The sequence below is a fragment of the Mauremys mutica genome, chromosome 7, assembly GCF_020497125.1.
Source record: "Mauremys mutica isolate MM-2020 ecotype Southern chromosome 7, ASM2049712v1, whole genome shotgun sequence".
Taxonomy (NCBI): domain Eukaryota; kingdom Metazoa; phylum Chordata; order Testudines; family Geoemydidae; genus Mauremys; species Mauremys mutica.
In genome coordinates this window covers 61,990,372-62,015,609 of record NC_059078.1, presented here as the reverse complement: position 1 = coordinate 62,015,609, position 25,238 = coordinate 61,990,372, and the positions used below count along the sequence as shown (strand labels likewise).

The 25,238-nt window shown below is 46.4% G+C and overlaps 1 protein-coding gene across 5 annotated transcripts in view; it reads left to right on the top strand.

The window, feature by feature from the left end:
• Positions 1-20,541, top strand: part of DRGX (dorsal root ganglia homeobox) — a 47,016-nt gene extending 26,475 nt beyond the window's left edge. For all 5 annotated transcript variants that reach the window (XM_045022862.1, XM_045022864.1, XM_045022863.1 and 2 more), the window contains one exon: positions 17,177-20,541. In XM_045022862.1, the coding sequence (XP_044878797.1) occupies positions 17,177-17,442 (266 nt within the window). In that variant the 3' untranslated portion in view covers positions 17,443-20,541. The remainder of the gene's footprint in view (positions 1-17,176) is intronic.
• Positions 20,542-25,238: the final 4,697 nt, after the last annotated feature.

Below are 25,238 nucleotides of genomic sequence, written 5' to 3'. Positions count from 1 at the left end.
AAACAATGGGGAGTTCTTGTGGCACCTTAGAGACTAACAAATTTATTTGGGCATAAGCTTTTGTGGGCTAAAAGTGGGTTTTAGCCCATGAAAGCTTATACCCAAATAAATTTGTTAGTCTCTGAGGGCTTGGCTATGTTGGGGACTTTAACCCCGACAGCGAAATTCGTTGTCTGATCACAGAGAGACAGGCAACACCAGCAAGGTCCAATCAAAAGCTCTTTATTGACAAGTGCACGCATCAATAAAGGGCAGCTCGTCTCCAGTGAGAACCAGCCTCTCTTTACAGCTTAGCATTAGCCTATATAGACGGTTTTATTACATCATACATCACTCACTTGAGCAAAACCCACCCCCCTTTGTTTAACAACTTAAAACTAGACACTTTTAATATACACACATGCCTAGACTTTATGTCTACAACTTTAGATTATTAATTATATCTTAACAAAACCCCAAAAGTTAGAAATACAGGGGAGTTTTAAACAAACCTATAACTCAACCAGAGAGTTAGAATCTGAACCGTGGGATGCTAGAGTTTCTTATCAGTTCTTTAAACACTGTCCTTAGCACAGCTGATGCTATGCCAGGAATGCAATCTCTGGTTTATCTCACGTTTTCCAGGGCTTTGTGAAACAATGCTGCTTCTCAGTACTTTTCCACTCTGGGATTACCCAGAAACCTCTGTTAGCCTGACTTCAGTCAGGTTGGCATAACTGGTTTTGTGCTACATCTTTATTCAGGCCTAACAGCTACACTTGAAAGTTGCAGCGCTGGGAGTTACAGCGCTGGTCGTGCAGCTGTGCAGGGCCAGCGCTGGTGTGTGGCCACACTCACAGCTACCAGCGCTGGTGTGTGGCCACATTTGCAGCATTTACAGTGCTGTTGGGAGTGCTGCATTATGGGCAGCTATCCCAGCATTCAAGTGGCAACAACGTGCTTTTCAAAAGAGGGGGGTGGAGGGTGGTGTACTGTGACAGGGAGCGGGGAAGATAGAGAGAGTGGATTTTTGGAGCCAACACTGTGTGTTAGCTTCCCTGGATTGAAAAATCACAAAATGTTCGCGAACCCTTAGTCTTAATTGCAAACAGCCTGCATCCAACGCTGTTTCTCTGTCAAGCAAACTGCTTGCCTCTCATTTGATCGTTCACAGCCAGGTACAGATAGCTCCTGTTTGCTGTGATCAGTGTTTGTTTTTTAGATAAGCAGTTCAACGGAGCTCCGATCGGAGTTCACAACAAAACAAAGAGAGGCTGCATAACAAAACAAAGAGAGTAATTTAGTTAAAAGCATTCTGGGATATCTCCTTATTCCCTGGAGGCCAATAAAAGCGCTGGTGTGTGTCCACACTTGATGAGCAGCGCTGGATCACCAGCGCTGCAATCGTTACACCCCAACCTGGCCAGGTGTACAGCCAGCACTGCAGCCAGGGGGTTGCAGCGCTGGATGTGCCTTGCAGGTGTGGACGGTTACTAATTGCAGCGCTGGAAAGCCTCTACCAGCGCTGCAACTTGCAAGTGTAGCCAAGCCCTAAGGTGCCACAAGGACTACTCAAAGATCAGTGACTGCAGAAGTGACCCTGGAGATAAAGCAACAGGATTAAGAAAATGATGCACAGGGTGGCGGTTCAACGTGTGCATCCATCTCAGCCTTTCTTAACGGGTGTGCAGGGCATCTAAATGCTGTGATGATGGGTGCATTAAAAAGACAATGGATGTGATGAAAGGCAGACAGACTTACCTGGTAGGATTAGTCATAAAGCAAATGTCAAAGCAGGCATGTATGAACAGGCAGGAAGGACTTGAGTAACAAAAGGTTTGGGGCCAATTTAACAAACTTCTTCCCCTTGTTTGTGCTATGTGATCCCAAACAAACTCCAGTCCACTGGCCTTTCAGGACATGATCTGCAGCGTGGAAGCCAAGCTGAATTTTTATTGACTCTGGATTTTTTGTGGGAGCAAATTTGCTTACACTTTCCCAGCTCACTAGAGCCCTGAGTCAGGAAAACACTTGAGCACGTGCTTAACTTTAGACATGTGCTCAAGTTCCATTGAGCTCAGTGGGACACAAGCCTGTGTTTACTGGATGAGATTGTCTAGCTTCTGTTATTCAGGAGGTCAGACTAGAAGATCATAATGGTCCCTTGTAGTTTAAAAATCGTTCAGTCTGTGACTTTAAATTGTTTCTTGAGTCAGGACATAGGTTTGCAAATCTTGGACCATATCATATCACCAGTTTTTAGGTGGACATCCTCATTATTAGGACTTAGCTCTATTGGGTAAAATACTGGTTTCTGACCACACTGCAGATTTCAGTTGCATAATTGATAAACCTCCTATTTACATCAACAGAAGCTCAATATTTGCAGGATTGAGTCCTCAGCTGGTAAATTGAGTCAAACGGTGCTGGGTTAGAACTACTGGGCAAAATAGCCATGAGCCTTATCCTGATCTCAGTTACGCTAGCTTTTCACTAGTGGAAATTACTCCTGATTTACAGCAGTGTGAACGCAGAACCAAACCTCAGATGTCAGTTTGGAGGGGAAGTACGGAAAGGGGAGAGAGACACAGTGTTTTAGAAAGTCTGTAAATCATTTTTACATCTTCTTGAATTCAACCAGCCAGAGGCTTGGTTTGTCCCTCTCTTCCTGTGCCCCACAAACTATGAGTAACTTACATTGATTTGGGAGTTAATTTGTAACACAGGACAGTGGGGAAGTAGGGGAAAATCCAACCCCTGAGTAGATATTACTTTGTAGATATTCAATCCCCTGGGGAGATATTACATTTTTATCTTTGCAGAGGATTGAAGTGGCCTACATGGCTAGAAACTGCTTTTAGAATCACTTTGCAAGAGGAATCAGGGTTGGATTCTGCCACAGTTACTCACACTGAGTAGGACTTTATCTTGCAAGTAGTCCCATCAACATCAATGAGGGGTATAAGATGCTAGTCTGGGTGAGTAACAATGGCAGAATCAGGCCTTCCATTTTTTCTTTGAGGAATGGGGAGGAGAGGAAAGGGGAGAATTAAGGAGACTCTTAACTTTTCAGGGAAGATCTGAAGCATTTTTGCAAAGTGCAGGAGTCAGGTGACCTAAAACTCTTAGGATCTCTGTCATGCTGGCCATGAGTGACAGCTTTTGAGTCAGCAGAAGTATTTATATCCTGTGGAGGTAAAACAGGCCCCCCAGAATCAAGGTGCCTTTTCCACAGTTATACATCACCCAGCATGAATGTCCCCAGAACAATGTTACCGGTGTCTCTGGGTCCATCTGTGGTGGGTCCTGTGAATGGCAGCAAGGGCTGTGCATTCCCATGATTGGGAGAACCGCCCCTGCTAATGTGTTCCTTGATAAGACAGTGAAAGCAGCCTGTCTGGCAAGCAGTGACTCACAGATGAGTGGTGCATGCCCGGTGAACCAAACATTACTGGAAAGTTTAGGTTATTTTACAGTTCCTAATGAGAAAAAGGATTTGCTGGACTGTATTGGACCGCTGAGCCATCTAGTTCAGCAACAGGCCAGTATCAGTGGACAATATTCAATGGATGTTTTAGAGGAAGGCAATTAAAAATTAATGCTGCTAATAATAAATAATGATGATTTGCCTAGTTAACCATTAGTCTACCCCCTAAGGCTCATTTTCATTCCACTACCTGAAAGCTCTACAACTAGGGGCAGTCTATGTAAAGAAACCAAAACATTTTCTCCTCTTGGTTTTGGATCACCTGGCCCAAGTTCTCCAAAGCCACCCACAAATGCCATCTGGATCTGACACTTTGTGATACAAACCAAGGCAGGATGGGCCCTTCCTAGGGGAAGGCAACCCAGTTGAGATAAGAGATTTAGGACTAGCCTCGTATGGCACAGGGATGCAAGATATGCTTCATCCTCAGAGATCACCACTCACTTGGTACAGCTTTGCAACTCTGGCCTGAGCACAGCGAGTGCTACTTCCGACAGACTAGGAAATGTTGCTGTAGAGCAAAGCAAAGTCAACCCTGCTCTCTCAGGAAAAGAGCCCCATGCCTCCAGACCTCTGCTGGTTCAGGATTTCAGATCTGTTCCAAAGGGAATATTCCCACTCTAAGGCCTTCCAGGAAGGAAACAGGGCATTGGTACTATAACATCAGAGAATCATGGTGCAGAACATAGACTATTCCACAGAGTAGCACATTTTGCCATCAGGAAGTTTTCTTGATTTTCAGCCTATATTCTCCCCATATTAATTGTATCCTGTTAACCCTTTCTATCATCTGGGACAATTCCTCTCCCTCCTAGGTGTTTATCCCATCAAATACTGTATTGAGACAGTCATCATCAAGCCACCATGAGAGCTATACATTTGGGAACAAACATTTGACAATGGGCTTGTCAATCTAGCAGAGAAAGATCTAACACACTCCAATGGCTGGAAGTTGAAGCTAGACAAATGCAGACTGGAAATAAGGTTTAGATTTTTAAAGGTGAGAGTAATTAACCATTGGAACACTTGACCAAGGATCATGGTGGATTCTCCATTTCTGACAATCTTTAAATCAAGCCTAGATGTTTTTCTAAAAGATCTGCTCTAGGAATTATTGTGGGGCAGTTCTCTAGCCTCTGTTAGACAGGAGGTCAGACTAGATGATCACGATGGTCCCTTCTGGCCTTGGAATTGATAAATCTATTAATCAAGATGATACGATTTATCAGTTGAAGAATCACCATTGCATTCATAAATGGGACCAGCCTTTATGAGGGATATGAAGCCTCATGTTTCAGGATACTAGTCATCCATTAAGTTCCTGGGGATCGGAAATAGCTTGTTTTAGTCCACCAAAGCATCAGGGGTTGGGCACCATCAGAAATTGAACTAGTTGGATCACTGCACTGCTCCACTATGGCAATTCCTATGTGTCCCCTATGTTCCAAGATAAATCACTTACCGTAAACCAGGCCTGTGCAGCCCATTTAGCAGACTTAATTGCAGAGCATCAAATATGAAGGGGAAATACTAGCTTTATTTATGGGCTGCATAACAATAGTCATCAGGAGAAGCTAGTGTTCTAAATGGAGAGACCTCAGAGCACCTCCTTAATGGATGACAGTATGAATGCAATTCATTAATGGAGAAGAGGTTATTAATGCGTGTAAACAAGAATCTCCGTTTTTAGCGGAAGTGCTCTGCTATTCTTGCGGCTGAGGCCAAAAGCGCGTCCGTTATATTCAGCTGAAACTTCCTGAGAACCTGCGATACATAGTGCAGCGTATGTGGAGAAAAATAATTACACTTGCCAGGGAATTACTTTCATAATTCACTCCCAGCTCCTTTCCGTGCAAGTGATAGCTTGCTCTGTTTTCATAGCAGCCCCACGCCATGGATAGAGAAGCAGCATTGCACGTTATATACCAAAGCGGATATTCCAAAGCAACATTGATTAGGATCTTTCATGGTTTGTTTGCTGCCATGCTTGCAGTTGGGAGCATTATGGAGGATTAATTGTGTAATGTCCAGTAAACGAACTAGAAATGTAGCTCCAGTGTGCTTCAATTTTTATTATAGACAGACGAGGAGAATTTGTCAAACGTCACTTCAGTAGAGAGAGACTGGGAATGAAACATACAAGAACCCGAGTTATGCTTGAACTGGTGTTTACCAGATGAAAGAAATGTTATCTAGTGTAAAAAATAGGGGACTGGAAATCAGGTCTCCCAGTTACTCTTCCCTGGCTCTGTCATTAATTTGGACCCCGCTTCAGGAAAGCACTGAATTACATGCTTAAGTGCTTTCCTCGGTGTGGGACCTTGGGCAACTCATTTAATCTGTCTGGATCTCCTTCTGCTAACCCAATGCAGTGATCTGGTAAGATGGAAACGCTGCTGCTTTCTGCACAGGTGAACACAGGTTCAAATCCTGGCTTATCTCGTGCAGAGAGGTAAAAGCACTGCTGTCTTATTGGGGAAGGGCTGGTACAGTTGTCAGAGTGCTGACCTGGGCTCAGTTCTCTGATCTGCAATGGGTTCCCTTTGGGAGCTCTTGGACACGTCACTTGGTCTCTCAGTGCCTCAGCTCCCTCTATACAAGGGATATGCTAGCACTGCCCTACCTCACAGAGATGTTGCAAGGATAAATACATTAGAGAGTGTTAGGTGCTCCCATACCACGGTAATGGTGGCCAGATAAGTAGCTAAGATAGAATGAGGTAGATGGGAGTTTTGCTGTTGATTTCAGTGTGAAGAAGGATCAGGCCCTTTGTGCCATGGCTTTCCTCATGGGGAATGACAGTGATGGTGGGAGGATTGAATCCTGTCAAGCCTTGGTTTTGAGACCGATCCTTACTGGTGCAGGTGTTCACTCCGACCTCACACTGAGTGGCCCACGTCCACTAGGCGAAGGATTAGACCTGTTTGGAGAGGACTTGAAGATGCTTAGGGAAAAGGTGGGGGGGGGGAGGTGCTAAATTCTGGTTGTTTCTAAGGATTATTGTTGCTCTCAGATACACATGCCCTGCCCTTGTGGGCTTCCCTGCCCATGCAGCCAAAGGCAGAATCTGGCCACAGGTTCCTAAATTATTTTTGGAATTGCACTAACAGCACATAGAGGCTGGACACGGACTCCTTGGAGCCGGGATTGTCTCTTCTCATGTGTGTGGGCAATGCTTAGTGCACCATGTCCTAATAACAGGAATAATGGAAAAATGAGCTACCCTTTAATGTAAAACGTGGGAGTACAATTCATGTAACGTGAAATACCTTGGGCCCAAAGCTGTATTGTAGGCCAGCCAAAGCTCACCTTGAAATAACCGAGCCACCACCTCAGCCCTGTTTTGGCTGCTTTGCGCTGCTCCAGTGGCTAACCTGGCAGATCTGAAATCGTGGTGGCATTAGGCTATTAGAGCCAGCGTAGCCTGTTCTGTGCCATCCTTTCCCAGCCTCCAATGCAGAGGGTGTGGTTGGAGGAAAAGAGATGTGGGTGACATTCCCCTACACTAGGGCAATTTGGGAATGTGAACTTATAGCCGGCGTGAAGCTGCTCTAAATTACACCGGGGGCCAGGAGCTACAAAGTTAGCAAAAGGTCACTTTTACCATCTCACTGATCAGTCCTGAGTACAGCTAGGTACACTGGCTGTTTTTAGTAGTCATGGACACTGGGTTAGGACCCCTTTGAATCAAATCTCAATAGCAATTTAAAGTCTGTATTCTGGGTATTGACTGGCCATAGATCCCTGGTAAAGGCAATTTTACTGTGTGGGTGCAAACAAGTTGAAAAGAAACCCAGCTGAATATTATAAAGAAAAAACATTTAAACTCTACCCCCCCAACCCTTTACTGTAAATTAAACAGCATGTAGTAGCGTGCCATAGCCCAGGATTTTAAATGAGGATTTCAAAGGAGCAGAAGGTAGTTAGATACTCCATTTCCTACAATTTCAGGCTTCAGCTAAGATTTTCACCCCCACACACAGAGTTTGTCAGAGGAGGAGAATCAGTTTGCGGCTTTCAAGAAGAGAATCTATTGAATTTCTGAAATGGTTGAGCTAAAATCATATATACTCGGTATATATTCTTGAATATTCCTAAATCAATATATGCCCCGCTCCACTTCCATTTTCCTAGGCTAACTCTGCCATTAAAACAACACAGCCTGGGCAAAAGGGTTCTGTGTGTAACCCAAATTGTAGTTCAAGTACCTTTACAATTAAAATGTGCTGTTGGCAGAGACAAGACAGAATTAATTTAATTTTTCCTGTCAGTCTCTGTAGTAGATCAATTAAACTGCCAAGTGGATCAAATCTTTCAGACTGTATTTATTACATTAAATATTTATGTTCAGGCTGAGCCTTTAAAGCATGATGTCATATAGGAATGCAAGGAGGCTTCGATCAATTCAGCAGAATTTGCTGTAACTTAATGGAAACCTAATTGTGTATTTTAATTTAGTATACAGGAGGCAGAGAGTTCTTGAAATAAAGCAGTTCACATGCTATACTTGAGCAGCCTGACCCAACTCCCTTTGAAGTCAATGGAGGAACTCTCACAGATTTCAGTGGAAGGTGGATCAGGCACTAAGGGTACAACTACACTGGAATAAAAACTCTGTGGCATGGCCACGGCTGGCCCAGATCAGCTGACTCAGGCTCACAGGTGTCAGGCTGTGGGACTAAAAATTGCTGTGTAGATGTTCAGGCTTGGGCTGCAGCCCTGGCTCTGCAACACTCCACTCCTCACAGGGTCTTGGAGCCCAAACATCTACACACAGCAATTTTACAGCCCCATAACCTGAGCCCAGACCCGGGCCAGCTATGGCTGTTTAATTGCTGTGTAGACGTACCCTCAGTAATTAAGAACAACTGTTTATTTTCCAGTAGTGTTGCATGCACTATTGCAATGAGAAAACGGGCCAAGTTCTTCCCTGGCATAAGTGGATGCATATACCAGTGAAGTCAATGTGCTTTTCCACCATAGGCCCTTGACAAGCAAGTAGAAGGCATGGGAACTGATACTAAAGTCACTTATGCTGCTTTTTGCCGATACAGCTCCACTGACTCCATTGCACTTACTGCCCATTTACACAGGTGAGGTTAGAATCAAGTCTGCCTTCACATGACTTGCTACTGTGTATTGTAATGAAGGGCCAGTTCCTGCTTTCATTTACACCAGCATGACCCCGGAGCAATGACACTAGTTTAAATTGAGTTATTCTGGATTTATACAGGATAACTGACAATGGAATTTGACCCACCGTCATACAGGCATTTTAGTGGCAAAGAAAATTAGGCAAGCAGTTCATGGATGAATTATTGATGGGGGTATCCATGTGTTCACCGGGGGTAGCTCAACTGCATTCGACTGCAGAAAGCCACTGGGTAATAGCAGATCTAATTATTAAGCAAAGAACCTAGATTGGTATTGAAAACTGATAAATATTTTATCCCTTGCTAACCATAGAGCAAAAATTATTCTTATTTGATTGAGTCTATTCACGCTCATCTGAACTCAGCCAGGGTGGCCTCAGAAGGGGAGATACTAATTTCTACCTCCCCTCTCCTCCCATACAGCTGGCCAGATTAATGCTAGCCTCACTTTTGTGTTACCTGGGCCCACTTCCTTCCCTTCCAAAGGACTTTGAATGGCCATGTCGGGAGGTCGACTATTCTCACAAAAAGGTTGCAAAAAATGGACTAGCTGAGTTGGGTGCTGAACTTGATGAAACAGCAGGACTTTTCCCTCTCTCGATTCGGAACCTAACCCTGCTGCCACGGAAGTCAGTGGGAGTTTTGCTATTGATTCCAGTGGAGGCAGTGTCAGGTGCTCTGTGACTAAGGCCATGTCTACACTACACAATTAAGTTGACTTATGTTCCCGATTCACTACACAATTCAGCTACCTCAGTAATTACTGCATTTTTGTGTGTGTCCACACTGCTCTCCTGCAGTTGGTGGTGCACATCCTGACCAGGAGTGCTTGCATCAACTTCAGAGGGGCAGCATGGGGGGCTGAGAGCTCCCAGCTTAGCTACAGCCCGTGATCTCAGCTCCCCGGTCCCCATGGGAGGGAGCTCCCAGCTGGAGCCTACCTGCTGCCCAGGCCCTCAACTCCCCTTGGGAGGGAACTCCCTGTGGAGGGGGGAGCTGAGAGTCTGGGCAGCAGCAGGGCTCCAGTTGGGAGCTCTGCAGGGAGACCCCAGCCTGCGCTCTCACTACCAGGCAGCAAGACTGCAACTGTCAGCACTGCTGGGCTCAGAGCTGGAACACACCTTCCCACCTCAGTTTCAAAACAGGGATCCTACCACTAGTGAAACTGACATTCTTGTCGATTTCACCACTCTGGCTGTCAGCCACCCTGATAGTCAACAGGCGATGCAAGTAACGCAGTGGCTATACATACAGAGAGGAGGGCTCCAGCCCCACACTGGGACACCAGGACAATCAGCGGGTTATCTTACATGCCTATACACAAATGCAAGAAGCCTGGGGAACAAGCAGGGAGAACTAGAAGTCCTGGCACAGTCAAGGAATTATGATGTAATTGGAATAACAGAGACTTGGTGGGATAACTCACATGATTGGAGTACTGTCATGGATGGATATAAACTGTTCAGGAAGGATAGGCAGGGCAGAAAAGGTGGGGGAGTTGCGTTGTATGTAAGAGAGCAGTATGACTGCTCAGAGCTCCAGTATGAAACTGCAGAAAAACCTGAGAGACTCTGGATTAAATTTAGAAGTATGAACAACAAGGGTAATGTCGTGGTGGGAGTCTGCTACAGACCACCGGACCAGGGGGATGAGGTGGACGAGGCTTTCTTCCAGCAACTAACAGAAGTTGCTAGATCACAGGCCCTGGTTCTCATGGGTGACTTTAATCACCCCGATATCTGCTGGGAGAGCAATACAGCAGTGCACAGACAATCCAGGAAGTTTCTGGAAAGTGTAGGGGACAATTTCCTGGTGCAAGTGCTGGAGGAACCAACTAGGGGCCGGTTTTGTTCAATATCTTCATTAACAATCTGGAGGATGGTGTGGACTGCACCCTTAGCAAGTTTGCAGATGACACTAAACTGGGAGGAGTGGTTGATACGCTGGAGGGTAGGGCTAGGATACAGAGGGACCTAGACAAATTAGAGGATTGGGCCAAAAGAAATATGATGAGGTTCAACAAGGACAAGTGCAGAGTCCTGCACTTAGGACGGAAGAATCCCATGCTCTGCTACAGACTAGGGACCGAATGGCTGGGCAGCAGTTCTGCAGAAAAGGACCTAGGGGTTACGGTGGACGAAAAGCTGAATATGAGTCAACAGTGTGCCCTTGTTGCCAAGAAGGCTAATGGCATTTTGGGTTGTATAAGTAGGGGCATTTCCAGCAGATCGAGGGATGTGATCATTCCCCTCTATTCAGCACTGGTGAGGCCTCATTTGGAGTACTGTGTCCAGTTTTAGGCCCCACACTACAAGAAGGATGTGGATAAATTGGAGAGAGTCCAGAGGAGGGCAACAAAAATGATTAGGGGGCTGGAGCACATGACTTATGAGGAGAGGCTGAGGGAACTGAGATTGTTTAGCCTGCAGAAGAGAAGAATGAGGGGGGATTTGATAGCTGCTTTCAACTACCTGAAAGGGAGTTCCAAAGAGGATGGATCTAGACTGTTCTCAGTGATAGCAGATGACAGAACAAGGAGTAATGGTCTCAAGTTGCAGAGGGGGAGGTTTAGGTTGGACATTAGGAAAAACTTTTTCACTAGTAGGGTGGTGAAGAACTGGAATGGGTTACCTAGGGAGGTGGTGGAATCTCCTTCCTTAGAGGTTTTTAAGGTCAGGCTTGACAAAGCCCTGGCTGGGATGATTTAGTTGGGTTTGGTCCTGCTTTGAGCAGGGGATTGGACTAGATGACCTCCTGAGGTCCCTTCCAACCCTGAGATTCTATGATTCTATGACAGTGTCTGTATAGATACTGTGTCACCTGAACTATGTCGACCGAAGCCTTACACCTCTTGTCGAGGTGGGTTTACTAGATTGGCAGAGCAAGCGAGTTACAGCAGCAGAAGGAACACTGTAGTGTGTACACTTACATGGTTAGGTTGACGTAAGCTGCATTGCGTCCACTTAACTTTGTAGTGTAGACATGCCCTAAATCACAATGTTACAGCACTTGATAGCCAGTGGGAAACAATGACAGTGACAGAAATAACACAGCATTACTATCTGAATTTGTAAAAGAACTGCTGAATATTGGCATTGATATTGTGGTAGAATCTGCTGGCAGTGGCCACACCTGGGTTGGGTTCCATTTTGCTAGGTGCAGTACATATAAACAAATGAGCTTTGGATCAGATCTCATTTTGAGATCTAATTTTTGGATATTTTCTTTCCCTATCTGTTTCTTTTCCATAAATGAGAAAAAGCAGCAAAATTTCTTAAAGGCCTGGAAAAACCTAATCATGTTTTTTTTTTATTATAGAACATCATAGTGCTGCTTCCTTTCCTAAACTGTCATGATATGCTGCTCTGTGCTGTTAAACTGTTGCTGCATTTCACCCCAGAGGTGGCTGCATTTCAATGGGGATAAGCATACTGATGTATTTGTTTGTGGGTAGAAAAAATTATACTTCATGTTAAATACTGTGCAGATTTTGTTATAAATCCCCTTTTACGTGTGCTCAAAACTTCACCTTGTTACTTAAATTGGAAAGCCACAAAATTCAGTATGCTGTGTTGGTGTAACCATGTTAGTCCCAGGATATTAGAGAGACAAGTTTCTTTTATTGGACTAACGTCTGTTGGTGAAGAGACAAAACCTTCAAGCTTACACAGAGCTCTTCTTCAGGTCTGGGAAATGTACTCAGGGTGTCCCAGCTAAATACAAGTTGGAACAGATTGTTTAGCATAAGCAGTTAACACATATTTCAAGGGACCATTCAAGGTGAAGTGGCCAGTTAACACCTCTCCAGTCACAGGGAGGGGGAGGAGAAAAAAAAAAAAGCTGAGGCCAGAGGGGGTTAGTGGGTTATAGATTATTGTAATGAGCCATAAATCCAGTGTTTCTATTCAGTCCATGATTTTAGTGTCTAGTGAAGTCATGCATTTAAGCTCCCAGGCTCATCTTCTGGAGGTGGTGTGCAGGTTTCCTTTGAGGATGAGAACTGAGATATCAGATATTGCATGATCACTTTGTGACCACCCACCTTGTCTCTACCAAATTTAGGGTCCGATATCAAACACTCTCAAGGTAGAGATGTTCAGCCCACTAGAGACAGCAATATCTGCAGGTTTGGATTGTGAATGCCAAAGTTTGGGAGGTTTAGGTTCTGGGGTTTGTGCAATGGGTTAGGGCTCGTACACACTAACACTTATGTTGGTATAACTTATGTCACTCAGGAGTGCGAATAAGCCTCCCCCCCGGGCGACGTAAATTAGACTGACCCCAGCACAGGTGTGGACTGCTCCTACTGACATGCCATCACCTCTCCTGGAGGTGGTTTTATCATGCTGACAGGAGAGCTCTCCGGTCGGCATAAAGCATCTTCACCAGATGTGCAATAGCAGCGCAGCTGCATTGGTGAAGCTGCGCTGGTGTTGCACTTCTAGTGTAGACTAGCCCTTAGTAACGCTTGTAAGCACAGTGGGATTAATTTGGAAGTAAGGCACGACAGAAATGTTACTTCACCGATCGTAAGCTCTGTGTCTAGGAGAATTGCAGGGGTTAAAAAGACAGCTCAGTTATATTAATAAACTCTCCACACTTCCTCCTGACTTTTCAGAAAGCGTTTTCTCAAGAAGCCTTCCTACGAATAACTAATGTCCAATAACTGTCACTGGGAATATTTGCTAATGTCCAGAAAACAAACAACTGTCTAAATTCATGTTGACCCAGTGGCACTGAGATTAGCTCTGTAATAGAAAGAATACCTGCTTCATGTAAGTTATAAAATCCATCACTCTGTCATGAGCCATTTAACTTGGATATTAACTGCTGAAATTAACGCAAGTCCTTGGCTTGGAAAGATCAGACGCAGACACTGCATTGCATCAGTTGTGGTCTGTCGTGCCGTTGCCTGCTGGGGATTGGCTGAGGGTAGGATTCTGCCCTGAGTACTGAAGGGGGCACACAGGAGCTGTGGGGCTGCTGGAGTCCCTTGGAGGAATTCTGGCTGTGAAGCTCCTCATGGGGAGTGCATGTTGGAACTGCAGCTCAGCTATTGCTGCAGAGGGGGAAGGGCCATGGCTCTGCCCTCAGATTGTCCCTGAACTCTCCACGCCTTTCAGACATGACCCAAGGAGGCATTAACGGGGATTCCACCCCACCCACCCCATGGTGAGATTCCGGCTTCCTCAGTGGTACAAGGGGAGGGAGTTAGACAGCACTTGCTATGGGTTATTTAGCACACACTTGCCAGGACATTGAGGGGTGAAGTGGCAGCATGGGGCAGGCAGACAGAAAAGGCGAGACCATCTGGAACTTAGAAAAGGCAGAGACACATTGCCCTGCTGGAGACAAAGGGGAGAGGGGCTTTCGTTCAGTTTGTCCCAGGCCAGTAAATAAATGTCTCCCTGGCCCCACTGGCCTTCATCTGCCCCCAAATCTTCCCAAAGTAAAATACAGCTGCACTGACGTAATGGGACTCCTGGCGCGTAGCCGCCAGGTGAGTCCATCAGCACAACCTACTTCCTTCCAAAGCTCCCCCTCCTATTTCCCAGCAGGCCTTACAAGAATCTAGAATTACAAATATGGCCGATGGCAGGGACTACATTTCCCATCACACCTGCTGTCTGGCTCTCTCGGGAGCCTGGCTGGGAACCACCCAGAGCCCAGGGATTAAAGTCAATTGAACAAGAAAGGGGAGTTCTCATCACTCCAGCCAAGGAGTGGGGGCACCCCAGGCTAGGGAGAGAAGGGGGCTCTCCCTTCTGGTGTTAGCACTGAGGGTGGGGAGGAGGAAGCCATGCTCCACACTCTCCCTATTGTTTTATCTCCTGCCTTGGCCCTCAGTCCTGCTGTGGGAGGGCAGCTCCAGCCAACTAGCTAATGGAACTCCAGGCTCAGCCCCGAAAGCCAGGTATGCAACCTCAGACCACTTCCCCAGACCTCCGCTCCCCTCAGGAGTCATGTCCTCTGCCCCAGAGATGTTGTCCCAGGAACACCTGGCCAGGAGGGCTCCCCTCAATGGGTGGGTACAGCCTGTTAAGGCAAACATGGTGCCCATCTAGGTACAAAGGAGCCAAGTTTTTAGTATGGAACAAGTCACCTTGTATTTCAAGAGACACTCACTTCCCTATCTGGTGTCTTGTCTCTCCTAAGCTAAGTGTGAACAAGTGGGATCAGAATTGGATGGGGGACCTTGTCAAGGACAACACAGGAGGTAGTGCTAACTATTCAGTCAGTTGTGCTTGTTGCTGTGTGTTATGGCTGGGGGTGCTGTGTTGCCTTTTGATGAGCCATACAGCCAAGGTCCTCACCACTTGAGTTCATCAGTGATCCCACAGCACTTTTTAGAAGAGTAGGAATGGCTCCGTTCCATCCCATCTCCCTAACCCCCCCCTGCACCTTCATGTCGATGTGGGATTCTTCTCTGCCCTGCACTACTGGGTGGCAGGGCAGAACGTCTGCATTTCACAAGACTGCAGATCAACTGGTGGAACAAGTGGTTTCTTGCTAGAGATGGCAAAGTTTGCAATGCCCTGTGGGATGGCAGGTGCAATGAAGCAAAATGATCTTTACAACACAGATAGATGTAATTGACACAGTAATTGACTAACGAGGCTAATGGGCGAGTGTTACTGCACTCAGGGTTAATCAGTCAATACCTTCCCCACAGCCCTGCTTGCCTCTTTCCTTTCCTATGTTTTCTTTCTCTGCCTATTGCCTGTGTTTTCAACTCCACCCTTACTCCAGTGCTCTGGCATCTGCACTTCCCCCCAGGGCACAGGAATTCCTGACCTCCTCCAGCTGCCAATAATTTCCCCCCTCATTCTTGAAAAGAAAAATAGGTCCAGGATCAAAGGGGTTAATGAACCCACTCACACAGTCTGCAGTTTCCTGCAGTTGATCCCAGTCATGGGCATTTCCCACCAGTTTAGCTAGTTTAGAGCCCAGCTCTTAATGTGAAACACAAGATACTGGGCTCACTACAGGCGTAACAGGGTGAAATGTAAATGGCCTGTGATATACAGGCAGTCAGACAGCTGATCTAATGGCCCCTTCTGGCCTGAAATGCTAACTGTAATGCTTTCAGTGCAATTGCCCTGATCAGGCCTGATCAAAGCAGCATGTTCAATATGTCCCTCGGACACTTCTCATAACTGGCAATAATGTCTTGCTTGGAAGGCCATGAGCAGTGCTCATGAAACACAGAGAGGGTGATTTCCCAGGCATCTCCTGGCTCTTTGTTTGAAGACGAATACAGCACAAAATTGAAATGATGGTGATTTGCACAGGCCTTTGGCATCATTTGGGCCTGGGTGCTTTTACACTTTAATCTGATTCCTGTTTCTGGGTGGGTTGTTTTTTTTATTTTGCTGAGGCGACTACCCATTTAGCACAATAAATATCCAGGGTTAAAGTTCAAAGATGCCTGTAGAGCTCAGAACTTCATTTTGGGGATCTCAGTATTAAGGATCTCAGTATTGGGGTTGATTTCCCATATGAAACATGGGGAAATGAATTCAGCAGCATCAGATTGCACCTTGGGGCTGAATTTGTGGAAGAAGACCACATATGACTCTAAACATCATGACCAGCTTCTATCTATGGGCCAGATTCTGGTGCCTTCAGTCACATTGATTAATAACTTACTTTACAACCTGCGAAGCAAGGTACTAATCAGTGTCAGGGCAGCAGATTCTGGCTCTTATGGGTCCTGATCCTGCAAGGACCTGAGCATCCACAACGCCCACTGACAGCAATTGAGTGCACTCAACTTTTGCAAGGATCAGACCCTATAAAGAGGCCAAAATAATACCTGAGATGTAAGCATCTGTTCTCTCCAGTTTTGGAGAAAGTTTGGATCCCAACTTCAGGGTGTTGGATTCACCTTATTGTTCATGGAGACTTTTAGCTTCAGAGCTAAGAAGGGCCAGATTCCGAGCTGGTGTGGATCAGGAAACCTCTCTTGCTGCCAATGGCACTGTGAAGTTTACACCAGCTGGGAATCAGCCCCGAACTGTGTCATCAACTCGAGCTGGTTGAAATGTTTTTGTCACAGCGGTTTTTCAATGGGAAATGACATTTTGATTAAAATTTTCATGACATTGTCTCACTTTCCATGAAAAAGAATCGGGGGGGGGGGGGACATTTTGATGTTTCTGGAAAGAAAAGCTTTGACTTTTCATTTTACAACCTCTTTCTATTTCAAAATGTAATATATTTTACATACATTTTAAAAAAAAAAGATCAAAAAATGGTCAAACTGAAACATGATTTTCTAAATGATGGGTTTTCATCCCGAATGGTGACAAATATTTTTTTCAAAAGCTAGACATTTTTCAGGAAAGGAAAATCCATTTTCCTACCAGCTCTAAGTTATCATGAAGCTGATTGTAGCTTTAGACCCAGTGAAGGTCCAGATCCACAGCTGCTGTGAATAAGGGAGCCTCTTTTGAAGGCAATGGTGCTGTGGGGGTTATGCCAGCCGGGGATTCGGCACTGGTTGTGACACCACATTATCTGAAGCTGATAGTGGCTTGTCTCTTTCCTCCCCCAGGGAGCCCTCTGTGCTCTTGCTGCGTTCCAGACCCCATGGGCCTCTCCTTCCTCCCCACCTATGGCTGCCAAAGCAACCGCACAGCCAGCGTGGCAGCACTGCGCATGAAAGCGCGGGAACACTCGGAGGCTGTGCTGCAGTCCGCCAACCTCCTGCCATCCACCAGCAGCAGCCCCACCCCCCCGGCCAAACCTGGCCCAGAGAACAGCCAGGATAACAGGTCATCTCCGGCCAAGGAACAGATGGATGGGGAGAAGAGCGTATGAGGATGGGTGATCCCCACCCACCAGCTCCTTGTAACGAACCCTTGGCCTCAACCTCGGAAAATGCCATGTAATGGACTGTGACGTAGGCTCTTCCAAACCAGATGCCATGAGGCCACCATGGATCCTGAGGATCCAGAGCAAATATGAGAGAACTCCGGCTGCACGTCACACATCCCTGCTTTCCTGATGCCGCTGTAGATTTATTCCTTTGATTTATTGGCACCTTCTGTGTTTGGAACCGTCCACGATACCATCTTTAGCCTCCTTGCATCCCAGTGATACCAAATCATCCAGGGCTCTGGCCTGCTCCCACTGAACTCAGCGATGCCCCCTGGCATTGGCTTTGTCAGGAGCAGGATTGACCCCAAACACCTTTGGCCTGGCCTGGGACAGTGCCTTGGGGTAGCCCGGACCTTCCCGGCATGGAGTCAGGGACAGGCGGGTCTTTACCTGGGTCTGGGCTTCCGTTGCTTGATGAGCCCCCACTTCCCAGAGGAGTAGCAGCACTCAGGAATCCCCTGGGTGCCTCTCACAGAGCACCTGCCTCTCAAAATGGTGGTGCCTAGAAAATGACAGACAGCTCAGGGGGCGGAAAGCCACATATCACTGCCACTGGCCACGCACCTTTGCCTCTGGCAGGGAGGGAGACCCAGCAGTGCTAACTAGTGCAGTGCCTTGCAGTGGGACTCCCCAGCTCTGCTCTTGGCCAAGCCAGCCAAAACCACTGAGCCGCAGGGCTCTCACACAGCCTGGCTCCTGCTGCCTCTGGTGCGATGGGGGAACTAAGCCACAGAGGCACTGTGTATTTGGGGGCTGCCCTGGCCCATTTAGCTCTACCCCAGAGGAGAGCTTGTAACCCTTTGTGTGCCAGTTTTGCCTGCTACTTTCCACTGTCACCAACTTTCACTGAATCTGTCCCAGCCAGCCTCGGTCTGAAAAGCAGAAAACAGTCAAACGCATTCCTATCATACCAAAATGAGTGAAACGTCCATCGAGCGTTTCAGCAGAATACAGTGATCACCAGCAAAATGAAATTGCTAGTGATTGAAATCCCAGCACTGGGCTCCATGTTAATGTTTTTTCCATTGTTTGTGGTACTTCCTGTATCCACTATAGGGAATGCTGGAAGTACCACGGTAGCATGAATAACTCACAAGCAGCAATGTCAGCGTTGTACTGGAGGTGGCAGTCATTTCTGGGAATTTAAAGGCTTTTTTTAGGTGGGATTGTTGAGCTTTGAAAATGTTCTAGGACAATTCCATGCCATTTTGCAAACGTGTTTGGAAAAAGAAGGTGGCAAATGGAGTTGCAAAAGGGCAAACGCTTCCTTGTGTGTTGTATTTTTAATAAAGAGGAAGAAAGGATCTCTGAATATTCCTTTACTCTAGCCAAAAACAGACTGTCCTGTCTCCTGATGCTTGTCAGTTTACTGGAAAGCCAGGAGTACGTCTTAATTTGTTGGCTGTATGCACAGTGAAAAGGAGAAATTGACCCTACTGGAAATACAGTCTTCTCTTCAGCCCGAAACTCACCCTAAAAATAGTAGCATATGAACTAATACTCTAGAACTCAATCTAAATTGCACTGAAGTTAATGGAAAGATTCCATTGACTTCAATGGTCTTTGGATCAGAGCCTAAATTAATCAGGTTACGAAGCCAAAATCAGCCCTGGTGCAAATGGGAAAAATTCCACTGAAGTCAACAGAGCTGTGCTGTTTATTGTAAGGGCTGAATTTGACTCATGATCTCAGCCAAGCACTGTTTGCAGTGCTGCATTATCCACCCAGGCACTGTGCTATCACTTTGGATCTCACCCTGTGTGATGGTGTGTTGAGAGCCTCCTTAGTTAGACGGGGTGGTGCTCAGCACTTTGCAGGACTTGACTCTTCTGGAACTCTGCTCCGGTGAGCCATGCCTGGAATAGGACCATGCTGACTGCTGTTGACAGCAAAATTCCTGCTCCTGCCTGTAGGATCTCAGTCCAGGAGTTTCACAGAACCTCATGACCCCTTTGGGATGCAAAGGGACTCTCTGTTGGCTTACGGTGTTGGCAAGATTTTGTTAGCCCTAAACCATCGCTCGTTAGAAAGTGGAGAGGGGGAACGAACATGCAGACCTGGTCTCTACAGGCTCAATCCTGCAATCCTAAATGCCCTCAACTCCCATTGACTTTGAGGGGGTCGAGACCCCTCAGCACCTATCAGGAATGGGCCATGAGTGAAGGGCAAACGCAGGCGCAATCCTGCTCCTGTTGACACAGGCTGATCCGGGTACAGTTTGTATTCTGGCGTCAGTCTGGTCACAAGGAAAATTCCAGTGGGTCTGACACTGGTAGAATGGGATTAATTTTTTAATTTGGCCCTTCTTGAACTTTTTCTCCTGCACTGATGCTGAAACCATGTCCTATCAAAGGGGGAATGTGCAATAGCTTGTGATCATTATTTTTCCAACACCGCTGAACGGTAAGTAATGAAGATCTCACTGACTATAAATTATGTCTCAATTCAAGCTATTATTATTCTTTTAAACAACAGCAACAAATCATCTCCTTCCTACCACCAAAGGAAAAAAGAGCTTATGTCCTAAGGGACAGGGGAAATCACTGTTTTCTTAGTGATCCTTCCAGTCATAGTTTTTGTTTTAGATTTCTGGAGCAAAAAAAAAGAAAAAGAAAAGATCTGTCTAAAATGGGCAAACCCAACTTCATTTCAACATAATTACTTTTCATTCAGTTACACTCCAGCCCCTCTGTACACTAACTCTTCAATCTAATTGTTTGATTAAACTCGTATTTCCTCCAGAAAGGTACATAAATAAGTGAATTGTTGAGCAAATTAAGAATACTTAACAGCATTGCATCTGAAAAGTAGTTACGCTGATTAAATTTTCTGTCCTTGAGGATTTTCAGGAAATTACTTTTGATCGTCAATAACACAATTAAGTAAACTACACGCACATTAGCATGAATAATTGATAAGAAATTATGTATTACCACGAAGCACTGATTTAATAATTCATGATGCGACACTCTAGTGACTGTGCAAAACTGGATAACATCAAAAAGTCTGCCTGATGTTGCTGGAAACGCTGCAATTACAAATGACATCGTAGTTTTGTTGTACAATAAAGAAAAGTATCTGATGCATGTTGTAGTTTCTGTTTGTTTAATAAACAAATAAATTTAGAAAAACTACACTAAGAAGAGTTCTGTATTATTTTCATTCATGGCAGTTTCTCCATGAAAGATTCTGTTATCATATTGATCAAATGCTGATTCTGCTTAACCATCAAAGTTATTGGAATGGGAAGTCTACTCCAGGATACGTGGTTGAAGCCCTGCTATCTTGCAGTTTTTCAGAACTAGGTGGCTCAGAGTTTTGCAGAGTATGTTGTAGGGAACAAACTTCCTCACAGGAAGAATGACTCAATAGGTCTTTTGACACCCCAGTTTCAGATGATTCTGTGATTCCAATATTATGCCAAGCAGCATTAAACACAGAATTTGGATTTGCACTTCCTGGGTTTACAGAACACCATCCAGCTGAGACCCCAAAGCATTTCACAAACAACTCTTGCAACCTCATTTAGAAGAAAGTAGTTATTCTCATCCTCATTTAACACAGAGAGTCAAATTCTGCTCTTAGTTACAGCTGTGTAAATGCAGAGTTTGGTGGAATTATTTGGATTTACACCTGTGTATTACAGGGAAGGGTTTGTCCCACAGCAGGTAAGTGACTTTCTCAAGGTCACAGGGTAACACAGTAGGAGAGGCAAGGCTAGAATCCAAGAGTCCTGAGTCTTGGGCCCCACATAAACACTAGACCTCACTCTCTTCTAGACTGGGGGATCTCACTGCAAATGGGACACCCAGCTGCCGTCTGTGCTAAGTGTACTTGGAGATGTCACATAGATATATCAGAGCCATGCCCCTTAAGCCACTACTGTAACGGTTGTCTCAGTATCGCTATGATTAAGTCTGGCCTTTAAAAGTTTATAACTCAGCTATAAAAAGTCACTCAGGCTGAAACCTGGCACAGAAGGCCCTACCCCCAGGGGATGATTTAAACACACACAATTCAAAACCAGCACAGATGATATTTTTCAGTTCTGGGAATGAAAACTAGAAGCCTCAGATTTGGGAGGCATTTCACATGCAAAGAATTTTTTTTAAATGACTGACTTCAGTTTGGGCTAAAGTCGACCAAGAGATTTAATTGTTCACTAATTGATATCACTAGTGTGAGCCAGGTGTAGTGCGAACAGGCTAAATGCACACTTCAGCTACGTCATCCTGGCAAAGAAACCTCAGTCCTGAGCTATTGATGCCCCTGAGCCCTGACCCAGAACACAGCTTAGATGATGTCCCTCAACCCCACCTAGTAGCCTCCCCCATCGGCTACTATCCCAGACTTTATTCCCATCCCACACTCACAGTTCCATCAACATCCCTACCTCAAGGTACGTCTACACTACAGGATTATTCCGATTTTACAGAAACCGGTTTTGTAAAACAGTTGTATAAAGTCGAGTGCACGCGGCCACACTAAGCACATTAATTCGGTGGTGTGCGTCCATGGTCCGAGGCTAGCGTCGATTTCTGGAGCGTTGCACTGTGAGTAGCTATTCCATAGCTATCCCATAGTTCCCGCAGTCTCCCCCGCCCCTTGGAATTCTGGGTTGAGATCCCAGTGCCTGATGGGGCAAAAATCATTGTTGCGGGTGGTTCTGGGTAAATGTCATCACTCATTCCTTCCTCCGGGAAAGCAATGGCAGACAATCATTTTGCGCCCTTTTTCCCTGGATTGCCCTGGCAGACGCCATAGCATGGCAACCATGGAGCCTGTTTTGCCTTTTGACACTGTCACCGTATGTGTACTGGATGTCACTGACAGAGGCGATACTGCAGCGCTACACAGCAGCATTCATTTGCTTTTCCATGATAGCAGAGATGGTTATCTGTCGTTCTATACTGTCTGCTGCTGTCATGGGTGCCCCTGGCTGAGGTCGGCCGGGGGCGCAAAGACAAAAATGGGAATGACTCCCTGAGTCAATCCCTCCTTTATGGTATCTAAAAATAGAGTCAGTCCTGCCTAGAATAAGGGGCTAGTGTACTAGAGAACCAGTGTATCAGAGAACCAGAGAGCACAGCCGCTCTGTGTCAGATCCTGCAGAAATGATGTGCTGCATGCTATTCACGGGGGGTGCCCCTGCAACAACCCCACCTGTTGCTTCCCTCCTCCCCCAACCTTCCTGGGCTACCGTGGCAGTGTCCCCCCCATTTGTGTGATTAAGTAATAAAGAATGCAGGAATAAGAAACAGTGACTTGTTAGTGAGATAAAATGAGGGTGAGGCAGCCTCCAGCTGCTATGATAGTCCAGGCAGGACATTAAGCGGTGTGGGGGAGAGGAGCCCAGCATCCTGCTGCTATGATAGTCCAGGCAGTACAGAATCTTTTCTTTAGACATGAAGGGCGGGGGCTGATGGAGCTCAGCCCCCAGTTGCTATGATGAAGACGGTTACCAGCCATTCTGTACCATCTACTGGGAATGACCGGGAGTCATTCCTATTTTTACCCAGGCGCCCCCGGCCGACCTCACCTGAGGCCAGCCAGGAGCACTCACAGGCTGATGATGACGATGGATAGCAGTCATATTATACCATCTGCCACCGGGGAGAGGAGGGGAGAGGATGCTGCAGTTCACTGCTGCAGTATCGCGTCTACCAGCAGCATTCAGTAGACATAGGGTGACATTGAAAAAAGTCAAGAAACGATTTTTTTCCCTTTTCTTTCCGGGGGTGGGGTAAATTGATGAGCTATACCCTGAACCACCCCGGACAATGTGTTTGACCCTACAGGCATTGGGAGCTCAGCCAAGAATGCAAATGCTTTTCGGAGACTGCAGGGACTGTAGGATAGCTGGAGTCCTCAGTCCCCCCTCCCTCCCTCCATGAGCGTCCATTTGATTCTTTGGCTTTCCGTTACACTTGTCACACAGCACTGTGCTGAGTCCCTACTGTGGCCTCTGTCTGGAGATTTTTTTCAAATGCTTTGGCATTTCGTCTTCTGTAACGGACCTGTGATAGAACAGATTTGCCTCCCCATACAGCGATCAGATCCAGTATCTCCCGTACAGTCCATGCTGGAGCTCTTTTTGGATTTGGGACTGCATCGCCACCTGTGCTGATCAGAGCTCCACGCTGGGCAAACAGGAAATGAAATTCAAAAGTTTGCGGGGCTTTTCCTGTCTACCTGGCCAGCGCATCCGAGTTCAGATTGCTGTCCAGAGCGGTCACAATGGTGCACTGTGGGATACCACCCGGAGGCCAATACCGTCGATTTGCGACCACACTAACCCTAATCCGACATGGCAATACCGATTTCAGCGCTACTCCTCTCGTCGGGGAGGAGTACAGAAACCAGTTTAAAGAGCCCTTTATATCGATATAAAGGGCCTCGTTGTGTGGACGGGTGCAGCGTTAAATCGGTTTAACGCTGCTAAAATTGGTTTAAACGCGTAGTGTAGACCAGGCCTCAGTCTTGCCCAACACCCCTGCTATTCCAGTCTGGAATTCTACCAAGAGTCTTGTGACAGAGTGCTGAGATCTGACAGGTGGGTCAGCACTCTGATCACTGTAGCCTCAATTTGTTCCCCCAGTCACAGGTGATGGAATAATTAACTAACCAGAAGGAAAGGCTGGGGAGATAAGGAACTAATTAGCCCTCAGTTGACCAACCTGATAAAAACTCAGGACCGACTTGTTACGGGGGACGAGAACAAGGCTAGCTGAGCCTGCAGTGAAGGAGCTCCCTAGAGAGAGGGAGACCTCGTAGGGTCCTAGCAAAGAAGGGCTGAATGGAGTAGAGGTTAAAACTGTGGTGTTGCACTACACTGGTGTTGGTGGATGGGGTTAGAGTCACATGCAGCCTGAACCCAAAGAGGAAGTGGGTCTGAGCAGTTTTGTGGGCATCAGAGGATGGGGGCAGAGCATGGCCCTGTCACAGGTCCCGATTAATTGTTGTTGATGCCTGGGAGGTGTAATTTGCCAGTGGAGCCCTATTGAGATGGGAGAAGATTCACTCACGGAGGAGGCCATTACCACTTCCCCCATGTTGGGTTAAACTGTGGGCAGCTGCTCCAGGGATAGCAGGGAACCTTTCTATTATAGCCACAAATTAAAGGTCTGAGCCAAGCCCATCCAGGCTGATCAAATGGAGTATTTCCATTGACTTTGCTGAGCTTTGGATCAGGCCCTGATGCAGCCGCTCCAGAGAAATCTCTGATCCTCGCCAAGCCAACTGGGAAGGAGAGATTGGCAGACTTGCTCTGATTTGCTGCAGTGGTATTTCAGAAAGAGCTAATACTGTCCTCTCCTGAATCAACCAGCCACCCTCGTTTGCATGTAACTAGCTAACATTGCACCTGGCCTCGGCACTGTGACCTCTGATGGGAGTAAACCATGTAAACTGGCCCACATGGCTGCTGTCAGTTACTCATGGTGAGGCTGGTTGGCTGTTACACCACCCTCCTCTGCCTGCAGGTGCTTTTCTGCTGTCATTACAGCCACCAGTTGCCTGGAGGTCTGGACAGTTGGGTAAGTAGGAGCAGCTTGAGCTAGAAAGTGGCTAAGCATGCCATTCAGCATGGGTAGCTAGGCTCCAGGACTGCTCCCATCCTGAGCCCCAGCTCCAGAAGTCCAGCAGCAGCAGTATCAAGATCCCTCCCTTCCTCCAATGCCAAAGTCAGTGGAAGTGGGAGCATCTGCCCAAGTAACTCCCAAAGAAGGCAGGTCAGG